The 22,211-nt window shown below is 38.7% G+C and overlaps 1 protein-coding gene across 7 annotated transcripts in view; it reads left to right on the forward strand.

The window, feature by feature from the left end:
- The window catches only part of Tnik (TRAF2 and NCK interacting kinase), a 371,845-nt gene that overhangs the window by 322,138 nt on the left and 27,496 nt on the right, over positions 1-22,211 (forward strand). For 4 of the 7 annotated variants that reach the window (XM_048347119.1, XM_048347122.1, XM_048347123.1 and 1 more), the window contains 5 exons: positions 97-260; positions 2,584-2,681; positions 3,713-3,736; positions 9,617-9,801; positions 17,614-17,743. In XM_048347119.1, the coding sequence (XP_048203076.1) occupies positions 97-260; positions 2,584-2,681; positions 3,713-3,736; positions 9,617-9,801; positions 17,614-17,743 (601 nt within the window). The remainder of the gene's footprint in view (positions 1-96; positions 261-2,583; positions 2,682-3,712; positions 3,737-9,616; positions 9,802-17,613; positions 17,744-22,211) is intronic. The other 3 variants (XM_048347120.1, XM_048347124.1, XM_048347126.1) reach the window with 1 other exon arrangement.

The raw sequence follows: 22,211 nt of genomic DNA on the forward strand, positions 1-22,211 counted from the left end.
TCCTTACAGATTTTGGACTGACCCCTCATTAGATGTATAGTTTGGAAAATAGTTGGGTAGGAAGCATGTAATCAGTGTGTTCTGCCATCCACGCAGCAACCCTGACCTCCGGAGGACGGAGCCCATCTTGGAGAGTCCCTTGCAGAGGACCAGCAGTGGCAGTTCCTCCAGCTCCAGCACACCCAGCTCCCAGCCCAGCTCGCAGGGAGGCTCTCAGCCTGGGTCTCAGGCAGGATCCAGTGAAAGAACCAGAGTTCGAGGTAACTCTTAACTTTTCCTGGAACATTTCCTGGGAGGAGAGCTGGCAAAGGGAAACTGTCACTTCTGACTCAGGTCCTGGAATGGCCTCCATACCCTCAGCTGCCTTAATTTCCTGATGGTACAAATCTACAAAAATCTCAAGTCTTAGTGAGGTACCAGATCAGTGAATATATATCCTTACCAGTTATCTCAATTTCCGTTCTTATTTGATTTCTTCTTAGAATTTCACGTACCCACAAATGTTCTGTTTCCATTGTGCCAACCATCCTTTTTAGTATTCTAAATATACTTCATAATTCTAGGTATTTCTCAAAATAAAATTCCACAAACACTAATATAGAATGAATATACCTAAAGGAGAAAATAAAAATTTTGACTTTAAAAAATGTATTTGACTATTGTGGTTGTTCCTAGTAGATAGCTAAAATTAGCTTTTTAAAGCATTTAATTCAAATCATTCATCATTGTTTAGTTTTTATTAATGAGAAACTCCATGAAAACATTAATATTGTACTGGTGATTATACATAACACTTTGTTTCTAGTTGATCAAAATTCACTTTCTGAATCACCTTCTTCGGAAGGAAATTTTGCTTCCAAGTGATAAAGACCGGAACGTTTTGAAGTGAAGTATGATAAATATTAATAAATGTATAAATTACTGTCTCTGGTGAAAGCTAACCATTCTTTATTCTTTCTTAGCTCCTTCAGTAGAAGCAACCATAATTTATCCCTAATATGGCTTTTAAATCGCAAATAAGTAAAATTTCCATGTTTCCATTTTTTAAAAAGCCTGACTTCTAACAAGTGATGGTACGACCTAGACTGGCTCATGGCTACCCCGGACACATCCTGTGACGCATGCTAAAGCTAGCTGTCATCCGAACACATTTTCTTAACCTAGAAAATGTTCATTCCTTACCATTTTTCTTTTCACAAGCTACATTATACAGTTCAAGCAAATACTAAAGAAAACCAAACTTATGAAAATGTGTGTATGTACAAAATATACACATGTGCATATATACACGTATGTATCTATTACCCACATGTATACATACATTATACATATGTATGTATACACATTAAATTATATATGTATATATTTACATACACAGGAATACTCTTACATATATAATTTTAATTCTCTGATATTGTTCAGGCTTACTTTATACATTCTTTCCTTTAGTCTCTAGTTCTTCTGGGTTAAAATAGCTGTTGTATTCCTGGTTTGTCCCTGTCTAGGAAAAGCCACTTTAAAACTAAACAAAAAACTCTATCCTATCCTAGTCTGTCTGTGCACTTATCTCTGAGTGCATAAACCAGACAGAAGCTCCATAGCTTTAAGACGCCTCTCCCCTCTTTCTGCCTTTTCCTCTATTACCCTTACTGTTTTATTACCAGTGCCTTGCCTGTCCCTACCTCATTGTTTCCTGTCCCTACCTCATTCTTTTTTTTTTTTTTTTTTTTTTTTTTTTTGGCCAGTCCTGGGCCTTGGACTCAGGGCCTGAGCACTGTCCCTGGCTTCTTCCCGCTCAAAGCTAGCACTCTGCCACTTGAGCCACAGCGCCGCTTCTGGCCGTTTTTTTTTCTGTATATGTGGTGCTGGGGAATCGAACCTAGGGCCTCGTGTATCGGAGGCAGGCACTCTTGCCACTAGGCTATATCCCCAGCCCCCCTACCTCATTCTTGATTCCTTAAAGGCCCTAGCCGCTCCTTAGCCCCATTTACAAACAATTTCACCAAAAAAGATTCCCCTCTTTTTCCCCTTCAAAAATCCCATCAAAACAACCTATCCACCTATGAGTAGGTGGTAAAGAAATGAACAAAGCTTAGAAGTTTTACTCACAATCTGGTTTACCAGAGTGACTGAGAACAAAACTTTCAGAAACCAGAAGGAACACAGTTGATTCCATTATTTTCATTACTTCAGGCAGGTGTTATCATCTTTCTAAATATGCATTCAACTGTAAATTAGGAGGACAGTGCCACACCAATGGGTTGGAACAAGGATAAAGTAGCTGGCAGAAAGCATTTAGCATCAGACATGAATGTTGTAGCAGTGAGACTTGCTATCATTTTTCTTAGTGTTGCCAGTAACTTCTAGGTCACAGGCCTCAGTGCATTTGCTTGGTTTTGTTTCCTGAACATTAATTATTTTTCCATGAATGCACTTGTGGATTTGCCTAAGTAAATGATGTGTGCATTGAACAATTTGAAGGGAGACTTCACAGGTGACTTCACAGGTGACTCACCCGGAACATGGGTCAGCGCTTTTTGATGGTTATGCTGTATCTTTCTCCATCCTCTGTTTTTCCTCTAGCCAACAGTAAGTCCGAAGGATCACCTGTACTCCCCCATGAGCCTTCCAAGGTGAAACCGGAAGAATCCAGGGACATTACCCGGCCCAGCCGACCAGCTGTGAGTGCTTCTGTCCCAGTTCTCAACTCCTCACTTACCAGAGAGCCCAGATAAAGTAGCTAGGGATAAACTCATAATTATGACAGAAATTGTGAGCTCAGTGAGAATGGATGCCAGCAGCATCTATAAGAAAATTATACTTGGTTAGGAAAGAACTGATCTTGGGTTGCTTCCTCTGCTTTTGGATATTTTGCTAATTATCAGTGCTTCTTTATAGAGGAAAAAATAATTCATAGCATAATTTCTGCCCAGCAGAAAATTAGCAGTTGAGAACACTTGCCTACTATGGCTTTCTCATATATTCTGCATATTTCCCTATATATCCTATGAATTACATCGGTTTTCTGACTACTTTATATGTCCTTTATGGACTAAAATTACATATACATGTAACAGAAGGCTGAACACTTGACTTCTAGTTTCATCACTGTTACATGATGGATCACCAGTAACCTTAATGAAAGAGAGAAGAGCTGTGCACCAATGGCTTATACCTGTAATCCTAGCTGCTCAGGAGGCTGAGATCTGAGGATTGCAGTTTAAAGCCAGCCAAGGCAGGAAAGTCTGTGAGACTCATCTCCAGTTCCCCACTAGGAAACCGGAAGTGGTGCTGTGGCTCAAGTGGTAGAGCATTAGCATTGAGCTAAAGGAACATTGCCCAGCCCCAGAGTTCAAGCCCCATGACCAACCAACAAGAAAAACAGAATGAGAGAAGAATGCACAGGCTAAAATTTGTAAGTGGGAGCTTATAAATTGGGATGAGTACATCCACTTGTTTTATTTCCATATCCTGAGACTCTTTCCTATAGAAAGCCTTTTGGGTTTACTCCTTTGTTTTTACATCTTAATGTAAGGAAAGTGTATTGAGTAATAATGAAGAGAACTTATAGCACTCTTAACTACCTTTGCCTTGCCCTTTTGTCTTTATCACTTTGGTAATAACAATACCAGTTTTTTGACTAACCTGCTTCCTTTTCTTTTGGATTCTCCCCTTCTTTGGATTCTCCTGGATTGTGTTCCTCTTAACTCAGAGCTATAAGAAAGCTATAGACGAGGTTAGTATTGCCTTTTCTTGGTCATGATTTCATGAAATATAAATAGGAAAATGATACCCTGTTGTTGACGACAGTCAGAAAGGCAGCCAGTGGTATCAAAGATGTTAAGCCCACTGAAACACAGTCCTGTTCTGGAAGGAGAGCCCTTTCAATCCAGACCAGCCTGAGACTCTCACACCTACTCACATAAAGCTTCAGAGCACTTTCCACCGAGAAAAACTGTCATTCTTCAAGTGATCCTGCCTGGTTAATGACAACTAATAGTACTTTATCAGTGGCACTGTTTCTCCTTCCATTACCTTCCAACAGAAAACCTATACTGGACAGCCTTGATAAGAGATGGCTCTCGGTGGTTTTACTAATAGAGAAAAGAAGTATCATTTAGCATACTCCAAATTTATGGTGTGTGGTTTGTGAACCCATAGTTACTAGATATTGTTAGATTAACTTTGTGGAACATTAATAACAGTAGCAGCAGCAGCTTCAGTTAATGAATCCTGGCAAGTTAAGTGACTTTATTTCCTTATCTGTAGAGACATTTTTCTATTAGAAAGAATATAAGGCTTTGTCGGTCATAGGTAACTTGCTAAGAAGAATGACTGCCTTACTGCTATTTGTCAGACCTGCATGAATACAGCACAGTGAAGTCATTGTGTTTTTTTTAAGAGCCAGGCCTTGCAAAGAGTTGTACATGCATGGAATCTGAAGACTACCATTATAGCATTAAAGCTGCAGCCCTGCTGAGCACTATTTTTGCAAAATTACATGGAAAAAGCACTGGTTTAGAGGTTCAGCAAGCTGCACTTAAATCCTGTTCTTCCCCCATAAATAGCTGGTTTGAATCAATTTACTCATTCGTAAAATGGGAATAAAAATATATGTCCAGCCTCACTTATAAGATTGGTAAGGACCCCTCAAGGTGATGTGAACTAAAGTGTAGTGGAAAGTCAAGATGGTAGTTGGGGTTTGGGCCAGAGGCACAGGGTTGTTGTGGAAGGTGGGAAAATCATGTTTCTATGTATCTGGTCTTCATCAAACAACCTCTTAAGTTTTCAGTGTTTAAGGAATACCTCAGCCATTCAGAATAGTTTAGAAAGTTATGCTAGAAAATTGCTTTTTATTGAAAAAATAGGGAGACTGCTCATCTACTATATGCAGATGGTATATATGTGTGAAAGAAGAGAGAGGAATGTTTCTAATTTCTCTATGGCTTTGCTTGTCCCTTTCCCTCATAATAATGAGGACAGAATTGTCACAACTTTTACTAAATTTCTCCCAGAACAAGAAACCTGAAGAAAGAGAATGATGTTTCTAGTGCTGTGATTGCCAATAAAATGGCTGAGCCTGTGTACAACTCAAGGGAAATTACAACTCAAGGGAAATTACTTGAGTTCAGAAATAGGCACGGAGGCAGCTCCTGTGAGGGAAAGTGTTCCATGGGCATCATCTGGTAAACCTGGATATCATAGGCTTTTAAAAATTGCTTTATTGATTTCAGTGTACTCACCACACTGGATAAGTAATTGCGGTGGTGCAAACTGCACACCTACGTCGCTGGGGCCATATGTCACCAGACGAAGCTCTTCAGGTGATAAACAACCCTGTCTCTGAGTATCTCTGATCTGGACACACTGAGAAAACAGGAGAACTTGGTCCTACCCAACCCGGTGGCTCTGAGCCATGTATTCCTCTTCCCTAAAAAGACAATTAAAATGTCTGGAGACAGTTTTGGTTGTTATACTTGAGGTTGAAGGAAGCCATACTGGCTTCTTATGGACAGGAATACTGTTAAGACCTTACAATGTAAAAGAGCATGCCCACAATATCAGTAGAGCCATAGTTGAAAAATCTTCAACCCAATGCTTCAATTTCTCCTACCAAGGCTTCCTTCCCAGTGACTGGCCATTTAAATAACATTTGTCAGAGTTGAAATGAAAAGCCTTAAAATTCCTTTTGAAAACATACTTTTTTAATAATCTAAGAGCCTAATCTTAAAAAGCAATGTAGGAAGTCGGGCACTGGTGGCTCACACCTGTAATTCTAGCTACTCAGGAGCCCGAGATCTGACTGAGGGTAAAAGCCAGCCCAGGAAGAAAAGTCTGTAAGACTTATCTCCACTCAACCACTCAGATAAAGCCGGAAGTGGTATTGTGGCTCAAGTGGTAGAATACTATCCTTGAGCACAAAGAGGCCCAGAGACAGCATCTAGGTCCTGGCTTTAAGCCTGAGGATCAGCAAAAAATAAAAATAAAACAAAACACATGTTGAGAATATGAAATCTTGTGATTATGAAATACAGCCTTCAGAAACAAACAAATATTCCTTACTTTGTGACAACTCGACATGTGACAGGAAGACTACATGTGGAAGCCAGAAATGGTTTTATCACAAGCGTTGCATTAGTGAGCAGGAATTAGAAAAATTCTACCTCATACCCATCCATAATAATGATAATAATGAATGGTCTAACTTCTTTTCCCTTGTATGAGGATTCTGAGGTTAAATGACTTACCAAGCATCATATCTTTAATCTTGAGACCTCCTAAAAAGCAAAGAAATTGTTGAACACATAAAGAGATCAACTTAAAATTCTTTAACAATACAATGGTTCAAGAAATTGAACTAAAATTTGAATGAAATACATTATCTAAAAATAAAGGTCTAAAAGCGCCCCTTTCCACCAAAGATGTCCATGACTGTCGGAGTAATAAACTCAATAGAATAAGAAATGATAGCCCTCTGAATCTAACAAGCATTCCATCACAGAAGTCTTGGAATATGAGTTTCTTAACAATCCTCACATACACACCATAGTTGAAAATCTTACCCTTTGGGTCATATTTCTTTTTTAGTTACACATTCTCAAATATTTTCATGCTAAATAGCACTTCTCTTCCTCCTTTTTAAATATGTTTTAGCTTTAGGCTTGAGAGAGCCAAGCAATAAATTATCACAAAGGCTCATTATATAGAGAAAATTGGAATTGTCAGCGAATAAAATGCATGAAAATGGATCTGAACCTAGTGGTATCTATTTTCTCTAATTTGCTTTTGTAAATTTTTCCACAAGAAACAAAACTCCAGCTAACAGTAGTAGGCTACTCTCAATGGAAGATTAATTCTCTGTGGCTGAGGGCATTATTTTTGAGCTACTCATTGTTACCTTGAAACTTTCATATATGTCTCACCCCTCAAGCTGTTACCAATTAAACTTAAAAGGAATTTTCAATTATACCTAATGTTTCAGAAAAGAGCTTTTAATAACATAGAAAACAAAAAATCTGATTAAAACAAAATTGTAAAGCAGGTCAGAACTTTAAAGTGTTTCTAAGTAGAGCATTTAGGAGAATAAAGATCATTTTAATAAGGGAGACTTTCTTTAATCAATGGGATATGGGTCACCTAAATATTTCTAAATAATTTTGATTTCTTAAGCCTCTTGTATTGTTTTGAAGTGTCAATGATAAGGAAAACCATGACTAGGGGGGAAATATCATTACTTTACAGAAGTCTTAGATGATAGTTTTATATTTTACTCAGGACTAAAACGCCAATAAAAATAAATTCTTTTAAGCCATATTCTCTCTTTAAATCATAATCAAAAATAGTTTAAATGACAAGTAATGTTTTAATTGTTATATGCTTTGATGAGACTTAGCATGGTCTTAATATATAAAAGTCAAAATACAAAATGAATTTATGTAATTTAATACTGTATTTGAAGATAATATTCTTTTTCCTCATTCTAACAAATATCTAGACTGTTCCTATTGTTCTCAAGAAGAATATCTCTCACTTTTCATTTAATATGCTCATCTGAGTATTGCCAATTATCAAGAGGAAATAAATAAAAAGTTGAAATCTAGGTAGTAGCTTTTTGCCAAAGAAACTAAAAATAGATTTCCACAAAACCCTAGAGGATGATAGTTTTCCTCTCCTTTAGCGGTATACATTTTATTTATATACTATTGGGCTATTTTTTTTTTGTAATATTGGGGTTTGAACTCTGATATTCTTACTACTTGAGCCATGCCCCCCAGCATTTTTTGCTTTTATGTATTTTTTAAGTAGTGTCTCAGATTTTGCCTGGGGCCAGCCTTGGACAAGATCCTACTATCTCAACCTCCCACACAGTTGAGATTACAGACATGTGCCACCATGCCTGGCTTTTGGGCCTTTTTAATACAATTCTATTTATGCCCTCATTGATGGATGAACATATCCACTGAGCTCAGGTGAATATTGGAAAGCCCTAGCAAATGAGTCTTTGTATACAATGCACAATTTGAATTTTCAAAACTTTCCTTTTCCAAAGGCTTCCTATTCAGGTAACTTCAGGACACAAATTATTGCTTTCCTTGTATAATTTTTTTGTAAAATTAGAAATAAATGACTTTTTATTTCTTTTTTTTTCAAATTTTTATTATCAAACTGATGTACAGAGAGGTTACAGTTTCATACGTTAGGCATTGGATACATTTCTTGTTTGTTACCTTGTCCCTCATACCATGACTCTTTTTCTTAACATTTTTGAGCTTCATAATTTCAAGTGAAACATTTAAAATATTTTCTCCTTTAGTCTTTACCCACAATAGTGACACCTGCCATGTTACGTGGCAGTAGAGAAACAATGGCTTGTTGTTGCAAATAAAATTATAATTACAATTTAGCTATGCTTATTGATCGTATGTCTTCTAACCAGTTGTATGGGACAGATTACCTAACATCATCTATGTCACTGAGATTACCTGAATCCTTCATCAGGTAAATTGGACAAATCCATTTCTGGACTGAAATAAAGAGAGAATATGGCCACAAGAAAACTGTGGGATTTAGTATTTTTCAATGAGTTTCTTTCTCCCTAATCCCCTGTCTCTCACTGAATGCTCTGATTCCCACATGGGTCACTAAATAGGGAGAAATGGTAAGACTGATGTCAAATTGCTTTTTCCTCATTTGCATGCTGTGTGCCATGGGCAGTTAACCCATGCAAATTAGAGCGGCCATGCTTTTGCAGAACTGCTTCCCTCCGCATTGCTCTGAAAGCATGTAAAGTAAAAGGTAGTCAGATACTTAGCACACTGCCTGCAATGTGCCTGGTGATTAAGCCCCACATCATCACATCCATAAGGCTAAGGGTTCATCATACCCATGGTAAACTGGGAAATGATCTCTTCCTTTCGGTGTTTGCACATTCATCTCAGTGTTCTTGATCAGGGCTTCTGCCAGGTGGCTAGAATTAACAAGTAGAGAAAATGAAACATCTATCATTCTGAAAGAAAACTCCTTTCTTGTTCCTCCTAATTAATTCAGCTCTGTGGCTATAAATTTCATTGGCTTGGGAAGAGCCATCATTTGATGTGGTCCCTCTTTTCTCTAGGGAATAGAGACACACCAAATGAACCTTGGGCGCTTCTCTGTTCTATGACTGATGCTAGCTTTTGCTACAGTAGTAATTGTAGAGGGGAGAGGCCATCATTGTGGCTTGGGAAGGAGTTGCAGGATACTGGGGAACAATTTCTGGTCCCATGGATTTTTCCTGTTAACTGTGTGGTGATAACATTACACAATGTGTGTGTATATGTGTATGCACACAACCTGGCATATACATACATGCACATATACATGCAGAACTGTATAGTCTTAGTCTAGCTATTGGTTCTAAACAAAGTTTAAATTGATTTCATCTTTCTTTTCTAGCTTCTACACGCTACAAACATCGTTTTCTTAGTTCCATGCAGTAACTATGTTTGTCACAGTTCTCTATAGAGCTTTTTATTTTTTTATTTTTCTTTGTTGCTTAAGCTGGAGCTCTGACTTGCTGAGACATAGCTTTGGTCCTATCTACAATTCATAGGCTGAACAAACTTCTCTTTTGTAGGATCTGACGGCATTAGCCAAAGAATTAAGAGAACTCCGGATTGAAGAAACAAACCGTCCACTGAAGAAGGTGACCGATTACTCTTCCTCCAGTGAAGAGTCAGAGAGTAGTGAGGAAGAGGAGGAAGATGGAGAAAGTGAGACTCAAGATGGGACAGTGGCTGTCAGCGACATACCCAGACTGATGTAAGAAAACTAGTTTGTTGTTGCTTTGTTTTCTTTAGACACACTCTCCCTGTGTTTGTTGCCCAGGCTAGCCCAAAAAGCTTGGGTCAAGCTCTTGCCTCAGCTTCCCAAGTAGGTAGAACTACAAGTGGTATGCCCCATCATGCCTGGCTCTAGACTACTTTCTAAATGTGGACCATGAAGGGGGCTGGAACTCCATGACAGAAGGATAGGAAATACAAGCTAACAAGGTGAATTGACTTGGTGATCTGGTTCTTACTAGGATGTAGGTCTGTAACAACATGGTATTTCTCCACAGACACAATCACATAGCATGCGTAGCATGTCTAGGCCTACGTTTGTCTATCTGGAAAGTCACTACCTTTGGATTGACTGTCCTTTGGTCACTGTGTTTTTAGGTTCCTTTCATCTTCTGGGAAAACAGTATTGATTATGCACATGCCTTTTCTCCTCAGATGAAAAGAATGAAATCATAGACAATGAAACTTAGGGATTAAAATGAATGACAAGAGATATACATTCCCTCACTATCACTGCTACTAACCAATAAGAGAACTGCCACCACAGGGCAGCATGTATCATCACTCCCTCAAAGAACCAGGAGTCAAGTAACCATAGCACTTGACTGAATCATTTTCTACTATGGGTCTATCATTTTCTTCCTTGTCTGTTTTTCTCAGTCCATATTCTGTGACCATTGTCTTCACCACATACATTCTGTTAATCTCTATGTAGTCTTCTTTGTGTGTTTAATCTCTATCCTACCTACCTATATTTCCTTTAGTGGTTATAGGGGATTTTTTTGTTTTTTTCTTTCTTACTGTTTTTTTTTCCTTTTTCTCATTGGAGTAGATCCTGGGGGATGATCCTGTCTTCTCTTCCTTTTTTAAAGCAAAGTAAGGTGTCATCACCCTGGTTTGCCATTACTTTGATAGAATGCAATGCTAACTTGCCCAGCTTCACTTTTCATTCACTTCCATTTCTATTGTAGCTACAGTATTGATCATCAGAGCATATTCAGTCTAGGTGGAGAAAATATCATAAGGCCACAGTTATCATCCTGTTCAGCAGGGATTCAAGGGATACAACTGGCCAGTCCACGGGGAGGGCCATTCACTGACTAATCACTATTATATACAATTCTGAGATGGAAGTCCAGTTATCATTGCTATTATCATTACTGTTAATTACCCCATTATTGACAACCATAAGTATGTTAAAATATGACCTTTTGAAAGAAAGAGTATTGAATTGCTGCTTTAACAGCAAATAAAACTGTTCCAGAAGGAAATCACTAATCCAGAATATTTCTTCAAAACATACTGGCCCTTTCAGTTTTTGCCTTGATTCAGCATTGTTTAATCCTTCTAACAGATGTTTAGAATGCCATCTAATAAGCACTGAGCATGCAAGGATTAGGATAGGCAGTTATGAAAATAATATACTGTAAAAATTCCCATTATGTGCTAGACACTATACTGAGGTCATTAAAATTGATTGAGAATATGTATTTGAATTCTGTCTCCCAAAAGTTTATATTCTAGTTGGACAGAGATATATAAGTATATACAAGGAAAATGCAGGGTACTGTAAACACTTAGGGAAACACCAAAAACATTGTGTGCAGAAATTGTTAAACAGCATTTAGTTCTTAACTGCCATACCCCCCATATTTTGTAAACCTATGAATGGTGTTCAATCGCAACCCTCTAAAGAGGAACACTGGACTTCTCCCCCCTGTGCTGAAACACCCACCTCTCACTCACTGTACACTGCATGCAGTGAAATACAAAGTGCCCTAAGTAGGCCCAGGCTGTATTTCTGCTGTCTGGCAATCTTCTATCCTTTTGTCCCAGCCTGCAGAGGTAGAGCCTGACCTCCCTTCCATTCTGCATGGCAGTAGAGTAGGGGTTCTAGACTATGGAATTCAGAACAAGAATGTGAACTTTGTTATATGGCCATTGGGAAATGTTAAAATGTCTTGAGTTGGGAGGAGACATAGTCTGTACCTATGTTTCTGAGAGGTTATTTCAGCAAGATGATTTGGAAAGCTGTCATATTAGAGAGTGGTAAAGCAGTTCAGAGGCTAGATAGATCCTCTTATTACTGTAATTTAGGGAGAAATAATAAGCTGATTTTACCCTGTAGGCTTACAACAGATGCAAGATTTGGCATGGTTCTTGAAGACATGATAAATTTAGATTGAAATGATCATCCACTAGAGAATATTTTGTGTATACATAATACATACTCGGAAAAAACACAGTGTGAGTATGTGTGCACATGTGTGTTTACTCTAATTTGGTTAGCACTGTGGATACACTTTTATATAAAATAGATGCAGTCTATTCTCCAACATGATAGTTGTATGCCTAAGGAATTTCATTACTACTAAAAATCTATAAAATAAAACACTTAACTCTTGAGAAGAGTGTTTTGAAGCTAAAGTGCTTTTGATACACATTCTTAATATCTTTATTTTCTTTTGTTAAGATAGATCTCCAACCGGGCGCTGTTGGCTTATACCTGTAATCCTAGCTATTCAAGAGACTGAAATCTGAGGATCACAGTTCAAAGCCAGCCTGGAAAGTCCATGAGACTTTTTATCTCCAGTTGAACACACACACACACACACACACGCATGCTAGAGTAGGGCTGGGGTATAGCTCAGGGGCAAAGTGCTTGCTGCCCTGGGTTCACAATCCCCAGTACCAAAAAAGACAAGACAAAAACAACAACAAAACCAGAAGTAGAGCTGTGGCTCAAGTGGTGGAACATTAGCCTTAAGCAAAAAAGCTCAGGGGCAAGAGCCCAGGTTCAGGGTTCAAGCCCCAGGACCAGCGGCGCGCGCGCGCACACACACACACACACACACACACACACACACACACACACACACACACACAAAGATAGGCCTTGATATTTTGTGTTGAATATTTTTAGAGAAAAATACTTGTAGCACACAGTTTGCTCCTTTTATGTACACATAAAAGAACTCAGAAATGAAGCCCTAGCCTTTCAGACAAGCAGCTGTGCATTCCAGTATTGAAAACCACAGCTTAAAAACCATAGCTTGTTTTCTACAGTTTCATGTGTATTGTTAAGACATAACCTATAAGAGTGCCTTTAACTAAATTTGTGTTCTCTACCTAGCCAACTATACAGAATTACAACTGCTTTATGTACAGAAAAAAGTGGTAGACAGACTAAAAAGAAGCAAGTGATTAGCTTTAGATTATACACTTATTTGGGACTTTTACAATTAGGAAAACTGAAAGCTTTATAGGATAGGAGGAAAGAAAGAAGGATGTCTGTATTGATTTGTATCACATCAAATGTGCAGAAGAGGCATCCCTGTGCATCAGTGCCCTCCCTTGCAACCCAGCTCAGAGCATCAGAATAGGACACACACAGTTGACTAGATCATTAGGACCATCTACTGCTGGCACAGTGCATAGGACACGGAAAGCCACATCTTCATATTCCCTTTTATTTTTGCCAGTACCAGAGCTTAAACTCAAGGCTTCAAGTTTGCATTTGCTAAAACTTGCTTGCTCAGCTGGTACTCTACCACTTAAGCTTCACTTTTTGATGGTTAATTGGAGATGGCGTTTTGAGGACTTTTCTGCCTGGATTGACTTCCAACCTCAATCATAGGTCTCAGCCTGGATGAGTACCTAGGATTACAGGTGTGAGTCACTGAAACACTTGGCTTGTTCCTTCTTGTTCTTACTCAAGAGTTCTGATTCTGATCCTCTTGTATGCTTCAGGACTACTGTCCTGTTCCCTGCTCTTCTCAAGTCCTTTGCCTCCAGAACCATCTCCAGGCACTTGACTGATTAATAATGCAGATGGCTGACTAACCATGCTTCAGACCTAGCTCTCTACCACATCATATATTCCCAAAATTTATGACTGCTCATAACATGTTCCAGGCAAACTGAGCCGCATCTTCCCTACAGTGCCCTTTCTGATGTGTCCCTTTCTCTGTGATAGTCCTTTCCTCCATCCTTCTTTCTCACCTATGCTCTGCCTTGTATTTAAGTATATTTCTGATACCCTTTTGTTTTGATAGGTTCCAACATCTTTAGGAAGTAAACTTACTTCATATCTACTCTCCAGTGTCAAACCAAGGGCTTTTCAGATAGCAGGTGCTGAACAAGCAGATATTGAATTAAATCAGTACCTCCAAGGAACACATTGACAAATCAAATTAGATAAAACTGTTCTAAACCTTAGCCTAATCATGCTGAATTTCCTGTAGGTTTCCTTTGAATCAGTAGAGTCTTCTTATTTTTTTAGATCTGTTTTTTAGAATGCTTATAGGATTTTGAACAAGTTAATTTTCCCACCCACCCTCTATATCGGAAGAATCATATTTAGAACAAAGGATTCTCTTAACTATGAAATGTTACTGTCATTGTTTTAGATTTCATGGGATTTTAAAACTGTATTTTCCCTTATTCTTTCACTATTAATGAGCTTTACTTTTAGGATAGTTGTAGATTTACAGAAAAGGAAAGGCAGTAGTACAACAAGTCATCTATTATTCCCATCTCTCTCCCTATTATGAGCATCTTAAATTAATATGGCACATATACCTAATGAGCCAATACCAATATATTATTACTGCAATTAGCAACTAAAAGCTATATTCTTGGTTATTACCCTAATGTCCTTTATCCTGTCCAAAATCCAGTGCAACCTACCATGTTGCCTTTAGCTGTAATATCTCCCTAAATTCTTCTCACTCACAACAAATACCACTCATTCAATCAGAAAGGTGATGATCTCAGGTACCACCCAGGTAGAAATCGCTAACAGGATTTTGGATAGATAAGTTACTGAGCTTGTATGTTTATTGAGTATTATTCTATAGTGGGTAGTAATTACATGAAGGTCATAGTTAAGAGCATGCCAAAAAGTTATACAGAGTAAAGTACAATCCTGGGTACCATTTATATTTAGGAAGAGTCCAAAATAGAGAAGAAAAGGAAAACCACAGATAGACCATCTTCAAAGAGCAGGAGAGCAAGAAAGAAGAGTCCAGACCTCGAGGACTCTTCCTATGTGATTTAAAAAATGTTCTGTGTGGGCTGGGGATATGGCCTAGTGGCAAGCGTGCATGCCTCATATACATGAAGCCCCGGGTTCAATTCCCCAGCACCACATACACAGAATAAGGCCAGAAGTGGTGCTGTGGCTCAAGTGGCAGAGTGCTAGCCTTGAGTGAAAAAAAAAATGTTCTGTGGCCCTGAATCACTAAATGCTGAATTTTGCCTAAGATTATTTATCACAGAGACATGTAATTTTGTTTTGTCAGTCATGGTGCTTGAACTCAGGGACTGGGCACTATTCCTGGGCTTTTATGCTCAAAGATAGCGCTCTACCACTTAAGCAACAGCTCCACTTTTTGGGTGGCTCATTGGAGATAACAGTCTCACATATGGACTTTCCTTCCTGCTCAGGCTGGCTTTGAATCTCGCTCCTCAGATCTCAGTCTCCTGAGTAGCTAGGACTACAGGCATAAGTCACCAGCTCCCCATGACATGTAACTTTAAACATGCAGAAATTTGTAGGGATTTTCCGGGATCAAGATAGAATAAACAAGTATGTAAAAATGATTATTAATAGACCAATCTTCCATAGCAGGATATCTTAGCCTGATCTAAGAGAAATTACCATTTTATATGGAAATTGAATAAAAAAGAAATATAGATGATGGCTTTTATTCTATCTGTAAGGAGTATTGCTAATAGAACTCAAACCAGTCAAAACTTCTCACCATAAAAATGTATCTTAAATGAAGTGGTTCTAAGTATAAAAATTAACTTGGAATATATTCTCAGTTTAAAACATCTAACAAAGGTTGAAACAAACAATGGCTAACACTATATACTGCAAAACTTGCTACTGACTAATAAATGACACACAAGTCAGAACTGTTCAGTAAAATTTAAACTTTTAGAACTGATTTGGAAAAGTTACACTTGGCAGATTAATAACCACAGAAGACTTTGAAAGAACATATAGACCAAAAAAAGAAGGAAGGTACCACTACAAATTTACATGGAAGAGGACACCTATCTGTGATAATTTTAGTAAAATAATGAAAATGCAAAACTTGGGGAGGAGTTTAACTGAAATATGTGGGAAATTAGTTGAGGGATTTTCTTGCCTAAATTAGCTCTAAGATAAAAATACTGTTTGTGAATTTCATCTGTATTTTCACATTTTCCTGATTAAAATGTTTAGACAGAATCAGAACATTGTCAGGACTTTAAAGAAAAAGACAAAGAGCCAAAGTGTTCCATAACCTTTGGACTTGATAGGACTGTCTAGAGCAGTGGAAGTCCTAACTGTAAAGTGTCATGATACACATGTTCCCTGAGCCCCTGACAGTAGCAAAGAATGCCTGATTGATGAAGAGAGAAAGAAACCCCATTCCTGAAAGGACCTTCATAAATACTTCATTTATTGATTTGTCAGCTTTGCATAATCTTGTCTCAAGTAAGAAATTAAAACACCTAAAGAAAAGATAAAGAAAATTAAACTTCAAATAAGGAGCAACATACCATTTTTTAAGAACAATTGCTTTTTTCCCCATGTCTCTGGAATGTTACTAGTAGCTCCTTTCTGGGACTGACATACGGCCATTAAAATACTTCTTTGGGGTGATATGGATCAAGATTCATTGTACTTATAAACTGGTGGGATGAGCCAGGCACTGGTGGCTCATGCCTATAATCCTAGCTGAGGCTGAAAACAAGCACATTGTAGGGTGACTACAGAGGTTTGTTGTTTTTTGTCTAATACCAACAGTCTTGTTCAATCTCCTTTGAACTAGCATGTTCAACTGATAGTCTTTATAAATAGCACAAAGCTCATTTAACTACTGATTACTTTCTATGTTCCTACTATGTGCCAGACTCTCTGCTGGGTGCTGGGTATATATTGATGAGTAGAGACAAGAATCTTACCGAACCTCCAAACATATGTTCTACTGATAGAGGAGAAAATGAGATAAAAAACTGATTTACACATTTTGATGACAACTATTGAAGAAAGAGTAGAGAGGAAAAGAGGGGCTGATGGGATAAGAAACAGAAAGTGAGAGACAGCTTCTCAGAGAAAATATTCTATATTAAATTAGATGACTAAGAGGGATCAGGCAAGAGTTGGGGTGAGAAAGAGTGTTTTGGGCAGAGGAAAGAACAACTAACTGTAAAAGCAGGTCAGGGTATGTATGTGTTCATCAAGGTAGGAGGTGGGGAGGAGGTGGGAGGAGGTCACACAGCGTCTGGGAAACCTTTATGCTGACTTTAGCATGTTTCTCCATAGAGAACAAGAAGTTCACTCCTGCTGGCCACTCGGCCAAGAATAGGTTGGAAGAGAAGCTACAGAAATGCAACCCCAGTCCAGTCACAGTCAACTCAATATGGAATGTACTTCATGCTACTGAAGTGTACACTTAAAAATATATGATAAAAATGACAACTTTTACCACACTAAAAACAACTGATAGGGGGCTGGGGATATAGCCTAGTGGCAAGAGTGCCTGCCTCGGATACACGAGGCCCTAGGTTCGATTCCCCAGCACCACATATACAGAAAACGGCCAGAAGCGGCGCTGTGGCTCAAGTGGCAGAGTGCTAGCCTTGAGCGGGAAGAAGCCAGGGACAGTGCTCAGGCCCTGAGTCCAAGGCCCAGGACTGGCCAAAAAAAAAAAAAAAAAAAAAAAAAAACTGATAGGGGCAGGAACGGTATACCTTAAATCCATCTTGCCATTGATACTATTCCTTCTCACCTTAGACCAACAGGAGCTCCAGGGAGCAATGAGCAGTACAATGTGGGCATGGTGGGGACCCACGGGCTGGAGACCTCTCACACGGACACTTTCAGCAGTAGTCTTTCGAGAGAAGGAACCTTGATGATTAGAGAGGTAAGCTGCTGTAACAATTGGCAAGAGGACATGAATTTCTTAAGTGTTTTTTTATATTACTGCTTTCACAGGGAATGCTGACTGCATGTATTTTTAAGCGTGGTGACAGGCGGTGGTGGGGATAGGAAACCTGGGCATCTAAATGGTTGAATGATTTTAATTGTCTGCTGCCTTCTTTTCTATATCTTTCTAAGCTTTTGCAATGTGACTTAATTACATTAGTCCAAAATTTTTAGTAGGAGCTATTTAAATTCGAATATAAAATTTGAGCCTGAGGATATAAAACTGGTAAACCCAGATGTTCCCTACAATAGGAAAGCAGAAGTGAACAATCTCTTTGAATAGCACCAGTGGTTTTGTTATCTTTCTCTTTCAGTGGTTTATCCTTGTGGATTTCATGGCAAAAATGCTCAATAGTTCTAAGAACTCATTAAATTAACACTTGACAAAAAGTTATTTTGATTGACAAACATGTAGGCTTACTTGAAAGTGCACAGGAGCATTTTGGGTAATTGTTTTTTTCATGTGGTAGGAGACACTGTTCCCTTTGACCTGTCCTTCCAGCAGGCAAAACAACCTTTGGTACCAACCAGAAGCACCCCAATAGGAATCTCTTCTCATTTCATCATCACCTTGCAAGTTTGAAAGCTGGTTCTTTATTTAGAAGGAAAATGACTGGTAACTTTATGAAAATGTTATCTGACCTCTCCCTACATCTGTTTTTATCATCTATAACATTTCATAAGTAATAGCACCTGACTTCTAAGATGGCTGAGAATATTAAATGAGTTACTTAATAGTTTCAAGTATTCAATACATGGTGACTGTTTTATTTTCACTCACTCTAAAAATTGAATTCTCCTTTTACCTCTTATCGCAAAGCACTCTTCCCCCTGAAGCCCTAACATGTCATCTGCCGTTCTCTCTCTTCTACCAGGATAGCATTGGAAAACCCCAAGAGTAGACTTTGCTCTCCAAAGAGGCACAGGGCATCTCACCTTTATAGGGGGAAAAAAGGAATTGCAGTTTTGAGGTTAAATAATGCCTTTGAAGTAATCACTAGCAGTGAGGCTATCACTAGAAAACTAGTTCACAAAGCAACTTGCTAGAATTTCATTTTATAGCCTTGTCCAATCTTTCAAGTAAGCTTTAAAGAATCCTTTCACATATGCCTGGAATGAAAAATGGACCTGGCTGCTGGAATTGACATTGTAGCCTCATGGTGTATAAATCTCCCAGTGTGGTGAATGGATCATTTCATAGCTTCAGTGACTACAGCTTGCCACTTGAGAAAGGATGTTGCCACTTGGGAAGTATGTTATGGAGTGAGTTCTGTAGCTCTATATAAAAGGACTCTAATTCCTAATGTAGTTTAAAAATTGCCTAAGTCTTTATGATGAGACAATATCTACAAGTAGGCATTTAGAACCACACTTCCAGTGCTGCCAGCCAAATCCAGATGATTGTACATTATTCAAAGCCCTGCAGTATTCTACAATGGCAACCAATCACTTTAAAATTACATCCACCACTGTCTTACATGAGTTTTTCTACTAAGAAAACACAGATCATTTCATTCTCTGTTTACAAATTCTCTATCTCTTTCCTCCCTCACAAGATATTCACTGCATTCTAGCTCAGCTGCTAGCAGAAACTGACCTCAGTCTCTCAAGCCTCATGTTAATTTTTTTTTAGAAATCTGGTCTCACTTGACTCAAGTGCCCACTCCTAGTCAGGAGTACAGCACTATAGTACTACAGTTTAATGCAGAATACAAGGGCTCTTCCTCCAGACAGTCCAGGTTTGAACCCTGATCTCACCACTCAGAACTCTTATCACTGGAGACTAGTTTTTAATTTATTATGGTATAGTTTTTCCATCTGTACAATGGGGACAATGAAAGCTTAACCCAGGAAGTTTTTGTGAGGATTCGGCAGAATATGGTACACAAAGTGTTAGTGCAGTACCTTGTATATACTCAGCCTTTCTCAACTATATTATGTCATGATCTCTGGAGAAACTGAGTATTTATGAATGGAGGAGGGAGGGAGAGATGAAAGAAGAGAGAGGTGGGGGCAAAGAATAGAGGGAGTGGCTCATGTGATTGTGGAAGCTAAGAAGTCCAATGAGAGGCTGGGAGGTAACTCAGTAGCAAAGCACTTGCCTAGCAATTGCATCATCCTGGGTTCAAGCCTCAGTACCAAAAAAAGAAAAGACAAAAAAAAGTCCAAAGATTTGTCTTCTGCAAGCTGGCTACCCAGGACAGCTCATGCTGTCAACCCAAGTGCAAGGGTAGATGAGCCAGTGTTGTTGCCTACAGAGCAACCACAACAAAACAACCCAACAAAATACTCGTAGGAGAGGAGCACAAAGGTACAATGCCTACGTGCCTCTGATCATATAAAATATTTATCATAATGAACTCCAGGAAGCAGAAAGAAGACAAATTTTCTTTATTAAAAACAACAACAGCTGGGTATTGGTAGTTTACTCCTGTAATCCTAGCTACTCAGGAGGCTGAGATTTGAGGATCACAGTCCGAACCCAACCCAGGCATAAAAATCCCCGTGAGACTCTTACATCCAATTAATCACAGAAAAAACTGGAGGTGACCCTGTGGCTCAAGAGGTAGAGCGTTAGCCTTGAGCAAAAGGAGCTCAGGGATAGTGTCCAGGACCAGAGTTCAAGTCCCAGAATCATTGGAGGGGGGGGGAAAACTGATTGTGCAATTGAGTGCCACATTAAACATCATTTCTGGTGTGCCTTTAAGAGTATTTCTACTGATAAGATTAATACCTGAATTGGTGCATCAGTAAAGCAAATAATCATTATCAGAGTATACAGAACATTTCAGTGCCATCCATAGGGAAATGGTTAAGGCACTAAGACCAGAGGCATTGTTGGGGTTCGCTAGAGGAGATCCTGAAGGTCAGGACTATTGTTCATGTTTGTGTTCCCAGAAGTGTTCTTGGGTACACAGAATATGTTTAATATGAAAGTGATGGCTGAATGAATCAAGTAGTGATGACTCAGAAGCGGGCAGATTCAAGGGTCATTGCTTCAGGCTTCTCCCGTATCTGGGCTACTTCCTCTGTTAGCTGCTGTTTTTGTTCATCATTGTGCCTATATCAGATTTGTTTTGTGGTTTCTCTTTCTGGGTTTTTTTTTCTTTTGCTTGGGAAAGAATACTATTGATACAAGAAGCTAAAACCTTCTGAAACAATAAGATGTGATTTATACTATTGGGAAACTGGGGGAAATGTTAAAAAGCTCTTTGGGTGTTTGAAGGAAGAAATAATTTCCCAGTGCACATAAAATGCAGAGACAAAATAAAACTAGACTCCCTAAATATCATGTAGGAGATGAAATTTCAACTGTAAGCATAGGCACTAGTACATACTCCAGATAAGCACTGTGACCAAATGAATCCAGAGAAGGCCCGATTTAACCTAGAACCAGGTTGCTAAAAAGCAGGACACTATGATTCAATTGTTTCTCAAGTTTCCTCTTTTTTAAAAAAATTAAAATTTTTTGACAAAGTGATGTGCAGAGGGGGTACAGTTACATAGTAAAGTAGTAAGTATATTTCTTATATTTGTTAAACCCTTCCTCATTTTTCTTTCCCTTCCCTAGTTCAGGTAAGCATATATACAAGATCCAGTGTACCAAAATCATATACAGTAACCACATGGGGTACGCCAAAGGAATTTCACCTAGAACATTAAACGTAATGATAACAATAGAATCTTCCTGTGTCCTTTTCTTGGAGTTGTTTTTGCTTATCCTCGTCTTATATGATCATGTGTACATAGCTGTTGAGCTGTTGTGATCCACTGATAGGTCTATCCTAGACCTTTTTATGTTTAGTAGTTGTTTGGTTTTAGATACATAATGTAAAATTGCTGACCCAAACCTGTGGAAATACCATTTGAAAAAAAGTTTGTTGTTTTGCAGACCTGGTCTCTACTGTCCTCCTCCCTCCCAACAGTCATATATCAAGGAGGCCATGCCCCTTTGTTCTCTGTGTTCTAGGCTTGTCTTGCTCAACATTATTTGTTCAAGCTCTGACAATTTCCCTGCGAATACCATATTTTATCATTTCTAATCGCTATGTAGTATTCCATTGTGTACAGGTACCACATTTTTGGATCCATTCATCTGTAGTGGGGCATCTGGGTTGTTTCCATATTTTGGCTATTGTCAATTGTGCAGCGATAAACATGGAAGTACAAATGTCCTTATGGTATCCTGAGACCTGTTGTTCAGGATAGATGCCTAGGAGTGGTATGGCTGGGTCATAGGGTATGTCTATGCTGAGCTTTTTGAGGAACCTCCATACTATTCTCCAAAGTGGTTGTACTAATTTGCACTCCCACCAACAGTGGAGAAGGGTTCCTCTTTCTCCACATTCCCTCCAGCATTTATTGTTGCCTAAGTTCAGAGTATAGGCCATTCTAACTGGAGTGAG

This window comes from Perognathus longimembris, chromosome 5 (assembly GCF_023159225.1).
Source record: "Perognathus longimembris pacificus isolate PPM17 chromosome 5, ASM2315922v1, whole genome shotgun sequence".
In the NCBI taxonomy this organism is placed as follows: Eukaryota; Metazoa; Chordata; class Mammalia; order Rodentia; family Heteromyidae; genus Perognathus; species Perognathus longimembris.